The 14,239-nt window shown below is 40.8% G+C and overlaps 1 protein-coding gene across 1 annotated transcript; it reads left to right on the forward strand.

The window, feature by feature from the left end:
* foxl1 (forkhead box L1) lies at nt 1-1,790 on the forward strand. The gene has a single exon (XM_046038253.1). It carries the CDS (start codon nt 79-81, stop codon nt 1,249-1,251), a length of 1,173 nt encoding a protein of 390 aa, XP_045894209.1. The 5' UTR covers nt 1-78; the 3' UTR covers nt 1,252-1,790.
* The last annotated feature ends 12,449 nt before the right edge of the window (nt 1,791-14,239 follow it).

Here is a 14,239-nt window from a genome sequence, read left to right on the forward strand (position 1 = left end):
CCCTCATGAGTCTGGAGAGTCAGTCAGTGGAGGAGAGGAGCTCCGGGAGCAGGCTCAACTTTCCCCGGGACACACGTCATGACTCTCTACCACGGCCGTCTGCCGTCGCTCGGAGTGCCATCCTCGGCTCTGAGCCTCTCTGGTCCCCCGCTGATCTACTTGTATGGTGGAGACAGGGGAGGGGTCGTGCCTGCTGCCCTGAGCTTTGTGCCGGCCCGCCAGGAGCCTCCGCAGAAGCCGCCCTACAGCTACATCGCGCTCATCGCCATGGCCATCAAGAGCGCACCGGAACAGCGCGCAACGCTCAGCGGCATCTACCAGTTCATCATGGACCGGTTCCCCTTTTATCACGACAACAAGCAGGGCTGGCAGAACTCCATCCGCCACAACCTCTCCCTGAATGACTGCTTCATCAAGGTGCCCAGAGAGAAGGGCCGGCCCGGCAAAGGCAGCTACTGGACGCTGGACACGAAGTGCCTAGATATGTTTGAGAACGGAAACTACCGCCGGAGAAAGAGGAAGGCGAAGAGCCAGCAGGAGCCCCTGGACCCCAAAGCCGCTGGACACAAGCGCACCAAGGGACCATCCAGGGACCCTCGATCCTCTCTGAGACCTCATTCTGGCTCGGGGATAACAGAGGTACCAGCGAGGCAGGATGCGGAGAGGATGGAGACACAACCAGACACCAAAGCTGTTCTTGTAGAATATAACCACGCTGAACAGCCGCAAACACCCCCCATTCAGAGACTTAACGTGTCCCCCAACCAAGACACCCTTGCGTCCAATGGGAGGAGGCTTGACGCCCCCCTACCAGAGCCATGTCCCGCGCCGAGACACGCTTCGTTGTGGATGGACGGTGTGAATCTCCCAGACGCGTCCCTCCGCCGAGAGGCAGAGGCCAGAAGGTCAGCGTTCAGCGGAAGACAAAGAGAAAGAGGTCCGCTCTGCGCCGTCAGCTGCGCAGGAAACACAACGTTGGCTTCACTTGCGCAGGACAGGCCGAAAGGAAATGTTGTGAGCAGGGATAAATCAAAAGCTTTTAGCATTGAGAGTATCTTATCGAAAAGTGAAGACGAAATGCGAAGCAGCATCCTCAGCTTGTCAGCGGAGACATGCGCAGAGCGCCAATGCCCCGCTCTCAGTTCGTCTGTGGTCCTCGGTGCTCGACCGCATCAGTTTTACCAGATGGGATTCCCCTTTTGCTCTTACCTGGCACTCGCCTACCCCGACAAAGTACTGCATTTTAAATGAGGACACTGAATTTATACTTTGATGGATTTTACGCATGGATGCGTAAAAAATGTCTGTAAAGCTTTGCATGAGTTACTATGAGACAGCTTACTGTTCTGCTTACTGTTTTTTCTGGATTTCTGCCATCTTCATCATCTAAAGTACTGTTCAGACAATGAAAATGAGCAGCAGGGAGGTTTAAGATTTTAGACATTTTTACCCATGTATAATTGTCAGGTTTGTGGATATTTTTACCTGTTGCTCCTCAAAGTCTGGCTGTGCAATTTAATGCATGATACAACAATGGGGGAATAGTATATAAGGATGTCGTCATTGTCCTGTGACTATACATATAAAGCTCAAATATGTAGTATTTCTCTCTTCATACATGACTAAGAAAAGACTTAGTGTAAATATGGTTGCGTAATCCAAAGAAGTATCTTGAATGTCGTGGCTAGCCCCGTGTAGCCTTCACAGTATCTTGGCACTCTGGAGATACAGTACAATATAAGAATAAAGTTTAGCTCAATAATGTAATCAAATTATATTTTACATTCAACTCTGACCTGGATTTTATGTGCAAAATAAAGTTTAGTTCTGTAATAAAATGACAGCATGCTTTATTTAAAATTGTGAGTAAAACTAGAACCTAAAGTTCTTCATTTTTGTAATAGATTGTTTTTGAAAAACAAAAACAAATAACTTGTTTAACTGATTACTTTTCATTTAAGATCTGAAGCTTATGGTGTTCATTGAGAATTGTCAAACCTCATTGTAGAGGACTGCGGTTTTGAGTTTTGCTGTTTGCGTCCTAGATTTAGTAAAAGAAACATCCAAAGTGACCAGATACAGATATCAGGAGACATCCAGGACGTTGAGAATATATTCTTGGCAGAAGTTGTATCAACTTCAGATTGATGAGAAGAATCATCATTAAGGAAACAAAGATGAGGATTACAGACCATTTCAATATCCACTTACGTCCCCTGGGCTCTCCAAAAACATATGGACCAAAAGTTCGGACTCATGATAAATCCACTGTGAAGGAGAATTACACTGCACTCTAGTTTAAAAAACAAAAACAAAACACATTTTTGCCATGTTTTCACCCCCTTGCAGTTTTAAGCATCTTGGCTTTCGCTGGTAATTACACAGACAACCAATGTTGAGTTGAGCTGTTCATGAATGTCCACTTTTTCAGATTTATATTGAAATTTCTGTCAGCTGATTTTATGACAGCATTCAGTAATCAGTGTTTCCGCCCTTTTTGTATTAGAAGAGCCTATGAAAATGAGAGAGGTCACTGTATTTAAATCCTCATAGTACAATTTGTGTTGCTAATGGTGATACCTAACATTGATAAAATTGATATATACTGGCAATACTGACCCTGGATCATGTTGAGAGTAGCAGCATTCTTTGAAATAAAAGCACAAGCTGACAGAACGAGTTCTTTCTTTGGATTTTTCAAATAAAGTCAGTAAATTTGACCAATAAATTCTCTTAACTCAAGGTCCATTTATTAGCTGTTAAGAGCGTTCAATCGCATCACATTCCTCAGTAGATGGAGCTCGCTCAGTTGTCATGCTCCTTTCATTACCGCGCAAACTCCACCTGCTGAGGTCGACTGCAAGATGCAGATTTCTTTTTCCAAGTTTGAAGATGCCCTGTCCACCTGGTTCCCTGACTAAATTCTCTATAAATCACTATAAATGACTATCCAACTATGCAATCTTCTTTTCTTAATCCTATATTACGTATCTGGTAAGGCCTGGTGGCAAAGAAAGTCCTAAATGAACCTTTCTGAGCCAACTTGCTGCAGAATGACACCTGCATGAAATCAAAGTGCTTTGCTGACAGCATCATTACAAACAGAGCGCAGCCATGTCTAAATATAGGCCTATAGCTTAGACACACGCTCGTCTGAAAAAGCTCGACTGTGCGAGGCCAGTGCTGCAAATCAGGAATGTTTGTTGAAATAAATAAACTTCCCCACATTAGAGGAGAGGAACTAACAATCACAAGCATTTCCTGTGTATAGGATTCTTTTGGTCAGATGTGTAAATAAAACATGATGAAAACCTAAGAGGGGAAAGAATGGAGAAGAGAGTGAAGGAAGGGTGGAAAGAAAAGAAGTGAGAAGTATTGGATTATCTGAACGCTTGGCACTCTGTCTCTGGGGGATTTTGGGGCGCATTTCATACTAACACATGACCCACTGTAATTGGCTCGACTGGCTGTTCACCCTCCAGTGATCTCCAAAGTCTTCTAAAAGCAAAGTGAATTAATAAATGTTAGTTATCTGATGGTCTCTGTGAGTGTTTGAACAGTAAAAGATCCTCATGAGAAAGCAGCTCAAACAAAAGGGAAATCCTCTCAGTTGTATTTGTTATGGGAGAAAACAAACTGTGCTGATGGGTTGTGGTCAGAGATCTTTAACATGAATTGAGCTTTAGCATCAGTCTGAACTCTCTAGCGGGGATGTGGATGTGATTTTGGTGCTTTTCTTCTGGGCGCGCAGCCTGCTGGGTAAAGTGGAACAAACTTCTAGATACTGGATTATGCTGAGTTTATAAATAAGACCACCTCAGAAACACAGCTGTTTCTTCTAAATGTAGTTTGTTTTGTCCAAAGTTACTTTTTTTCAGCTGCTATTTGCCCTAAATATATTTACTTTAATTAACTTCCTATTGAAACAATCTTTAGGTCTGTTTTTGATGATCAAACTCATTTATACACACTTTCTTGTTCTTCAAACTCCTAAATAGACATGTGCTTTCAAGATGAAACCTCCATCAGATTATAATATTTTGTCTTATTCTCAGATTTGTAAATATGTGATTATATCTTTTCATGTGACAACACTGAAGAAATGACACTTTGCTTCAGTACAAAGTAGTGAGTGTCCAGCAAAATCTGTTTACACTGTTATATAACAGTGTAAATTTGCTGTCCCCTCAAAATAACACATCACACAGCCACATGAAAAGATTTAATCAAATATTTACAAAAATGTGAGGGGTGTACTCACTTTTGTGAGATACTGTATATGAAACTACTATGATGCTAAAGCTGGATCCGTCACACAAACTATTTTATCTGAGGTGTCCAGCCAGGGAGAATTACAGCAGTTTATGTGGATAACTGATGTAAATTCACGGGCAATATACTGAGCAGTCAACAGACTGCCTGGAAGATTTTGTTGATTTTGTTTTCAGTCTCTTGTATCAGCACTAAATGGCCGTAGGTTTGACCTTGTGATTTGATGCACTAGGTTATAAAAGAAGGTTGCTTTTTTGCTGTCTTGAGTAAGGGGCTTTTTGGCTCAGTTTTTTCTTTTTAGAGATCAGTCTGTGATTCTAAAGATTGTATGAAGAGTTTGGTGAACACAACACCTTTTGGAGAACACATTTGCAAACTGAAACACATTCTTGGTGTTTGTGCATCAAAACAATAGAGAAAAACTACATTAACCATTAATTAAAAAATTAAAATAACCATTAGTCACACTTTCCAAGGTCAAAAAGAACTTTCACACTCATCCACCTTTCTCTCCTCAGCCATTGTGGCTGCTCAAATCCAGATCTTCTTCAATTCAGTCCAAACAAACCAGACACAGAAAAGCATCACTTCCTGTTTGACAGAGGAGACATCTCAGGGAAAGACCCACCAGACAGTGTGTGTGTTCAGAGCACCACATGTAAAAGCTTTCATCAGGTTGAATCACTGAAGTACTGTTGTAATAATCAGTCACAGAGTATTTATATGAAAATGCTGTGGATTATTACTTCAAAATAAATTTAATCTCTGAACTGGCTGGGGAAAAACTGCAGGAGAAACTGATGCAGAATGCCTTTGAAAACTAATGTTAAAATAATGTCAACTGTCATTTGATACATTTTGTTTTATTGCAAATGTTTTGTTCATGGCAAATTCACATGATTTGATTAAAAAGAGGTATAAGGGGAATGCTTTTATTACAAACGGAACTCTATTTTCTTGTCTAAGTCTAGCATAAATGTACATTTATATTAACAACAAACACAAGTCTGTGGCACACACTAAAAGAAACACTATGCATATAAAGAAGTTCTAGGTTCTGTTGGACATGCAGGTGGGGTGGCTCTAGGGATGGCAATGTTCGCAGTGTCGTTTGGTTGGTCCACCACTTTGTTCTAGGGTGAAATTTCTCAACAATTGTTTGATGTATTACCATGAAATGTGGTTCAGACATCCGTGGTGTCCAGAGGATACATCCTACTCACTTTGGTGATCCCCTGACTTTTCCATAAGGTTAACATTTGTGGTTTTAAATGTAATGTCTTGAAACTATTGAATGGATTGCCATGATATTTGTTTCACACACTCACAGCCAGTCAGGAAGGATTGAAATAACTTTTAACTGGTGATCCCAAGGCCTTTTTCCTAGTGCCATCATCTGGTCAAAATTCCCTATTTGTCCAATCCTTTGGTTTATGACCAAACAACTGCAAAACTAATGACATTGATTTAAACATCAGCAGGGCGGCCAACTTTTCAATCTAGTTTGAAGTGAGATTCTGTGTTGCTGAGGTCTGTGTGTTTTATGAGAAGGCCCTCTGTGAAATTACCCACCCCAGCGGTCGGGGTCTCAATCCTCAGGAACATAGTTTAAAATGTTCAGCAGCCAAACTCACAATTTTAAAGCACGTAAAGATGAAAAGCCAAGTCAGTAATCATGGTCAATAATGAATAAGTGTGATATACTTGCCAAATTCCAGACCATAGCCTAAATCAGGAGACTGTTTTCTAGGAATGTTTTCTTGCATTCTAGTAATTGTTTTTTTTTTAGTAATTTGTTGTTGAAATGCAAGAGCATAGGTTTAGTTTCAACATTGAAGGAGACACGTATGAAGGGGGGCTCTAGGTGTCTTCCCCAGAAAATTTGAGCATTGATCACTTTATTTCCTGCATTCTCGTGACATTTTTTGCACCAATTGAGTCGGGGGGAGGCTTACATGCTCCTATGCTCCAATTGTTGAAAAGCACTAGTTTATATAAAGGGAAACACAAAATTCAGGCGGCAGGTGACAGTTATTTAAATGTAATGTAATAATATAATGCAGTGCAGCTCTCAGGCATTCTGTGTTGCTTTCAGATCTGTTTCTCCTGTAGACCAAATTTCCTTAATATCATCCCTGCTGAGTCAGCACACATGCAGGCAGGATTTAGTCTTCCCTCCTCTTTTGTTACCTCTGGAAATGTGCATGTGGCACCTTTTCATGTCGATGGGCTAAATTAATGCATTGTAACCCATGGACTTTAATAGCTTCTCTGTTTCATCAAGTTTACTGCTCATGTTCAAAACTTTCTGGACGTTTAAAATCTGTTCCACAAACAGAATCTGTGTTCTCTGACACTTTGAGAAAAAAGTCGTACAAGACTAACATCATCATTTACACTCTATGGTGCCAACGCACAGGGCCCCGGCAAAAAAAACAAAATGCAGCACATATTTAGATTACTGGCATTTGTGACATGAACAGAGTATTTATACTGTTGACCTCGTGAAATTTTGGAGTAGGAGAACTTTTTCATCAGCGGTTTCACTGAAGAAATCTTTGTTACAATGTGTCTGCTACTTTTCCAGTCTGTTTGTGGGGCACTTTGGGGGATAACTGTGAATGAGTTCACAGCATTTGGTGTGACTTTAAGTATCTTCATCAGGATTGATTTGAGACAGAGCTGACAAACCTCCATACTCACAGAGAGAGAAGGATGGAGAGAAATATAGCTGCAACTCTGGAAAGTGTCATCGCCTGCGTTTCATGTGCAATCAAGTCGCAGCTCAGTGCTAAATCACACGGTTTTAAGCTCGCTGGTTCAAAAGGGTTCCTAATCCAAGTGTTTATTATATTTTTTCACTCTCTACATAAACTGGCTACACTTGTCCAAATATACACTCAGCACCGGTGGAGGGCAGGGCCATGATGAAGATTGATGTGCTCCGTTCAGGCCACATTAGCTGCTAATCAAGTTAGGTTTCCTGGCATAGGACTCTATACATCATTATGTGCCTCAAATGTCCTCCAGATCAGGACTGATGCTGTTTATAACCTGGAAACACACATACACATACAGAGAGACTACAGTACACATGTGCATATGGATATACAGTACACCAACATGAGCACCTGTAAAATCATATTAAATTAAATACAAAAGACCTGCAATAAATCTTACCTCTGTAATCATTTTGTATGGTCACTGTGTCAGGGAAACCCTATGTGTCTGAGACTGTGCATTGAAATGTAAGGGATATCAGGAGGTCAGAGTTGCTCTGGTAGAAGAATCAATACAAATTAGTTCAACCTCAACTAAGTAAAGACCCGGGGAAACCAACAAGAAGAACACTTAATCTGTTCTTTAAGTTATGTACTCCAGCAGAGTACCGTTATACCAGTGTTCAAAGAGCCAACGTAGCCAATAGAGATCTAAAACCATCACAATACATACATTTGATGAAAATGGTTGTAACGTTAAAAAAAAAAGACCATTAAACATGAGAAGGGTGAAGGGAACAATGCAGAAGACTGGCAGGAAAGGTTGTGGCTCACCCCTCCCACCCTGGACACAAACAGTTGGAGACACTCCCCTCTGACAGGAGGCTGGAGTGTCACAAGATTAGTTTCTTCCCATCTGCAGCTGGCCTCATCAGCAACTGACAATGAACTTTTGCACATTCATTGGTCAATATTTTGCACATTCCTGCCCAAACTGTACAGCTTCCATATTTTACTGTACATTTTCAAATTATATTCCTGACTTTTGCAGTACTAATTTTGTCATCTTTTTTTTCTCTCTTACTACATCCATTTAAAGATCCCTTGCAATTTCATCAGTTTTAAAATTTACATTTAGTTCTTGATTTGTAACTTAAAATGTGCTTATTTTACATAACTAAAAGAGAAAGGAACCTTAACATGGTGGAAGCCAGGGGAGGTGGGGCTGATACAGCTTATTGTTGCCGGACAGGTGAGCTAAATCTCTCTTAGAGTCTCGACTCTACCCACCAGGCTCCTGCAGCAAGAGGCCAATTACTTCTGAGCTGAGAGGGGTCATCGAGCAAGGAGCAACATAATCGATTAAATAGACAGAAAAGAAGAAAACACACAAAGATAGACTGTGATAGGACTAATTTTGCCATAAAAATAGGTTTTAACATCCTGAATAATAATGCATTACATTTATATAGCGCTTTATCATTGAAACTCAAAGCGCTTCACAGTGAAGTGGGGCACCCAACTGGGTGATGCACGGCAGCCATTTAGCGCCAGAATGCTCACCACACATCAGCTTGAGGCAGAGAGGGAGGGAAACATTGAGCCAATTACTACGGGGGATGATTAGATGGCCAGATAGAAAGAAAGGTTGGGAATTTTGCCACGACACCGGGGAACCATACTCTTTGCGATAAGTTTCATGGGATCTTTAATGACCACAGTGAGTCAGGACCTCGGTTTAACGTCTCATCTGAAGGACGGCAGCTCCTACAGCGCAGCGTCCCCATCACTGCACTGGGATCTTATTATAATAATCCAGTTTATTAGGACCAGAGGGAAGACTGCCCCCCCAACACCTCTTCCAGCAGCAACTTAGTTTTCCCAAGAGGTCTCCCATCCAGGTACTGGCCAAGCCCAAACCTGCTTAGCTTCAGTCATTCAGCAGCAGCAGCAGCGTTTATATTGGTATGGCTGCCCACAAAGACACATTTGGAGTTTAGCTAACTGATTAGTTTCATCTGGCTTGATCGATAGATATAACTGAGTATCATCTGCGCAATAACGAAAGTTTATGGAGTGTTTCCTCACTTTTTGTGAATATTGCCTAAAGGAAGTATATATAAAGTGAACAGGATTGGTCCCAGCACAGGTCCTTGTGGAACTCCATGACTAACTTTGGCATGCATGGAGGACTCATCGTTAACATGTACAAACTGAAATCGATCTGATAAATAGGACTTAAACCAGCTTAGAGCGGTTCCTTTAATGCCAATGAAATGTTCCAGTCTCTGCAATAGGATCTGATGGTCAATGGTATCAAATGCAGCACTAAGATCTAATAAAACCAGTACAGAGACAAGTCCTTTGTCTGATGCAATAAGGAGGTCATTAGTAATTTTCACCAGTGCTGTCTCTGTGCTATGATGAGCTCTAAATCCTGACTGAAAATCCTCAAATAAACTATTGCTCTGTAGAAAGTCACACAGCTGTTTGGCGACTGCTTTCTCCAGAACCTTAGAGAGAAATGGAAGGTTAGATATAGGTCTATAGCAAGGTTCGGCAAATAAGTCTGGCATCGGGCCAAATTTTTCCAAGCCGTTATATGGCGGGCCAGAACAAAGTCAAACCATACAAAATCATGTGTGTGTTTAGCTCAGTTGATACTGTGCGGGATTCCAGACGTGTAGATAGTGAGATCAATTGTATCTTATTACGGATATTATTTTCTCCCTTGTTAAACAAATTCAATGAAAGAACACATGCTCACATAAAGCATGTGCTGCAGTTTGTGCGAGTTTGATCTGCATTCATAAACCTATGGACACTTATTTTCATTTCCCTGAGAAAAATCAGGGGAATCCAATCACACCTTTACTGACGGCTTTTTCCGAGGTGTGTCAAGACAGAGACTCTTTTGAATTGTCCTTCAGAACTCCTCAAAGTAAAAGCTCTCAATAAACTCGACATGAAGCTTTGCTGCAAAGGATGTTCATGCACTTTTATTTTAGAGGCACAATCACTTAAGAGGAAGTGGTTATGTGAGTAACTGTTGCTTTCGTGACTGAGATCTATTTCAGCACCAGCTGTTATTAATTTATTTATTTTTCTGCTATCAAAGCAATCTACCCATGGGCCAGACATTATTGCTGGTGGGCCGGTTCTGGCCCACGGGCTGCCGATTGCTGACCACTGGTCTATAGTTTGCCAAATCATTTGGATCAAGAGGGTCTTTTCAGAAGAGGTTTAATTACAGCTACTTTAAAGTACTGTGGTACATAGCCTGTTGATAAAGATTGATTGATCATATCTAGTATAGAAGTGCTGACTAAGGGTAAAACTTCTTTAAGCAGTCTAGTCGGGATGGGGTCTAAGAGGCAGGTTGATGGTTTAGATGAAGAAATTATTGAAGTTAGTTGGTAAAGATCGAGGAAAGCAAAGCAGTCTAAACATATATCTGGTTTTATAGCCGTTGACTGCTAAATTCAATAGTCTATTAGTTTTGGGCAATTCTTTAAAATGTGAGTATTATCAGTCCATTTTCTCTCCAACACAGTTCAGAGGTGTCCCTATACTTGGATAAAATAATGGGAGATTTAAGTAAAGAAAACCCTCCTTTTGATCTTCCAGTTGAATTCTCTCCTTGTTGGATTGTTGGTAAGTTTGTGTCCCTCCTTACAGATTCCCCACTTATCCACTTCAATCCACTTCTCATCTGGGATGATAACATTCATTTTCATTTCCCTCTGACCTTCAGGGTGTCACATGTTGTTGAGCTTTGTACCACCCTGAAAAGTGGGATTTATTTTTTACACAGCCCTTTCGTTGCTGACACCAATAAGTGTTCAATGTCAGATGGTTTACAGAGTTGAGCCCATTCTCTGCGTGTTTGGAGGTAGTGTCATAACTGCCGGAACTTAAAAGTGATGTGTGTAGGGATCCCATACTGAAGTTGCAGTTGTTCAAATAACTTTAGGTTTCTACCTCAAACAGCTTGTCCAGGATTTCCCCTTTCAGTCTTTTTCCTAAATCCTAATCCAGTTTGGATGGAATGAACTCTGCATTAAAGGTTATGTATCTGTGGTCCATGCCATTTTGGGCTGGGCCTGCCCACCATTGTGGACGTAACCACCCACATGATCACATCTGCCATTTTCCTCGCTCTTCCCTAACACATATCCACGCTTACAGCATATATGCTCGCTGATTGTTGGACACTTTTATTTTGTTTTTTTTCTATTAAAGGGAAATAGTGTCCAGTGGCATTTATAGGTGAACTAACCCTGTTTGAAACTGTTTTCACATTTGGTTATTGGTCCCTGATTCCATGGTGCTGCCCTGTATTTATTCATCTTTATTCATAATTTTGTAATATTAATAACCCCATACACCCACCCTGAGTCATGTTTCTGCTCAAGGTTTCTGCCTGCTTAAAGGGAGTTTTTCCTTGCCTGTGTCGCCAAGTGCTTGCTCATGGTGGGAATTGTTGGGTCTCTGTTAATATTGTTACAAATGATATGGTCTAGACATGCTCTATGAAAAGTGCAATGAAATACCTGCTGTCATGAACTGGGACTAAAATTGTATTGAAAGATCCTTTTCTGTGTTCATGTCTCAGCCATCATACACAGTATCACCTCCATTAATATTTCAAAGAGCTCAGCATTGCACAATAACCAGCTGTACACAATCAGCTGTGCATAAGCTTGTTATGATGATATGATATTAAAACTATGGAGGCCCATTCACTCACATTGTATTTATAACACCGCAGCTGTAAATAGTATGAACTCCTACATTTCCTCAGTATTGAAACTGTGAATAAGGATGACATGTACAGTCTATTTGTTATATGCCTATGTATCTGATCTGCCGAGATCATGAACTAATTAAAGTGAAATAAATCATCGTATTTATATTCACACCACGCTCATCCTTCCTTGTGATTCATATTCGCTGGTTGGTTTACTTGCACTTTACTTGCAAACTGTGGTCCTTTTTCTCAGCCTGTTGGATGTTCAACCCAAACAAAGAGATTATTTCTGCATATTTAATACACAAACACATAATACTAGTGTAACACACAGAAACAAATATTTATTTTATGTTTAACATGAGTGTGTTGCAGTCACAGAAGCATTCTCAAAATCCAAAAGACAAAACATTTTTAATCATGCAGATGATGGCGTCATTCTTGGCCAGCGGCTGGTCGGTGAAATACTGCTCTCATCAGAACTTTCCAACATATCTGCAGCTTTGCTTTTACCAACTCTAAATAAATACCCACAGTCTCACGAGGCTTGTGTGTGTATATGTATGTGCGTGTGTGTGTATATGAACACAGGCAGGAGGACTTGCACACAGCAGCAGGATTACCACCCCCAGACTGGGACCACCCTGACTTTGACACTTAATCCAGGAGGAAGCGGAGTTGCATCACAAGCACACTTAGGGCCGCCGCCCCCTCTGCTCACACACACACACACACACACACACACACACACACAGTTATTTAGGTCACTTTTGGGGACATTACATAGACTTACATTTCTTGGAGGCTTACCCTAACCTTAACAACTGACTCAAAAACCTGCTTTTTCCCAACTTGGAACACAGCTTTTATCTCCAATTGGACAAGCCGCCCCTGGTTGAAATGTGCCCCTTAAGCTAGCCTTAATCAGAACACACGCATGCACACACACATCACACAAAAAGTAAATGTGTTGCAATGGAGTTTGTGTCCTCCATACACACATATGTAAACAAACACACATTTAATTTGAGCACTTAAGCTAAAACAAAACAGTTGAGATTTATACTGCACAGCTGTTGTTGTACAAATATATATTTGCTGAATGTGTTATTGTCAGGGTGACTGTGACTGCATCACAGTTGTGTTTGTATGTACGGTTTTGTTAGTTTCAGTGTATGTCTACTGTTAAATACATGTGTGTGCTCTCAGCTGTGTCAGCACAAGTACTCCGTACTGTCTGTCTGTCTGTGTGTGTGTGTCACTGTGTTTATGCATGCACGCTTGCACAAATGTCACTTTTCATTAGGAAGAAAGAGCTGAGGGAAGTTGCCTGATGTTAAACCACTTTCATAATTCTATCAAATCCAAATTTAGGGATGATAGATATTATTGGTTATTGATGATGTTTAGATTAGAGAAGATTTTTAAAATAAAAGATAGGAATTACACTCAAATTGTCTGTTATTACAACAGTAAATACAACATATGTAATTTGCAACAAAGAAAATAGAAAGAATTAAAGAAGAGGAATTAAACAGGACACGCATCTCATTCCCTCATCAGCCACTCTGTACAGATATTTGCCCAGATCCTTTGTTCCTCTGTCAGTTAGTCCTAGTTACTAGGGTTGTTTCACGCTTTGTGCTTTTGTGTTCAAGCTTCTGTTTACTGAATGTTGACCCAGACCTAGACCTACGTACCTTTCATCATGTAACCAAATCATCTTGTCATCTCGACTGTCTGCATTTGGGTCCCAACTCTCCTGCACCACTGTGACAGTGAGTGGATGTTTGAGCTTAGATTATTTTGTTAGGAACCTTTCCTGCGTTTCCACCAAAAGAACCTTTTAGGATCTGAGGAACCTTTCCTGCAATTTGACTGAAGAAATGTAGTTCCAGTTTTGAGTCCTGGGTTGCAGTTCCTGCTCTTTGAAATCTTTTTTTTATTATTATTAAGGAGTTTGCAGCACTGAACTTTGTTGTTTTGTTTGACACTAGCAGCACTTTCCACAAACCCACAACAGCAGATTGAAAAGACCTTGGTTGAAACACAGGCGAAGTTCATGAGTTCCTCAAAATCATTGGGAAGGTTGAAAACAACCAAAATGCTTACATCTGCCGCCTCCTCAGCTATGATGCTGACACACAAATCTGCTTTATGCAGAAAACAATGAATTGTTTAAAATAAATAAATTATTGCAATAGGCTGACAAGGACACTATTGAAAGTGACAAAAGATGTACAACATGAGCATCTTTTACACTTATTGGCTACCGAAAGTAATACAGTATATTTGCTGAGAAAGTGTCTAAATATCCAGACATCCATTGCAGATATTTGATGAAATATGTTTAAAATCTCTGGAGGAGCCACATGTAGAGGAGTGACATGAGGTGACTGGCATGTTGCATGACTGTGTCGTGTGTTGAGGTCTGGTATTAATTAGACGGAGGAGGGTGTTCACGGTGTGACACTGCTGACTGGCCTTTCACAGATCA

Source organism: Micropterus dolomieu, linkage group LG22, assembly GCF_021292245.1.
Source record: "Micropterus dolomieu isolate WLL.071019.BEF.003 ecotype Adirondacks linkage group LG22, ASM2129224v1, whole genome shotgun sequence".
NCBI lineage: Eukaryota > Metazoa > Chordata > Actinopteri > Centrarchiformes > Centrarchidae > Micropterus > Micropterus dolomieu.

Coding starts and splice junctions, on each gene's coding strand:
- foxl1 (XM_046038253.1), top strand. CDS start 79: ATGACTCTCTACCACGGCCGTCTGCCGTCGCTCGGAGTGCCATCCTCG.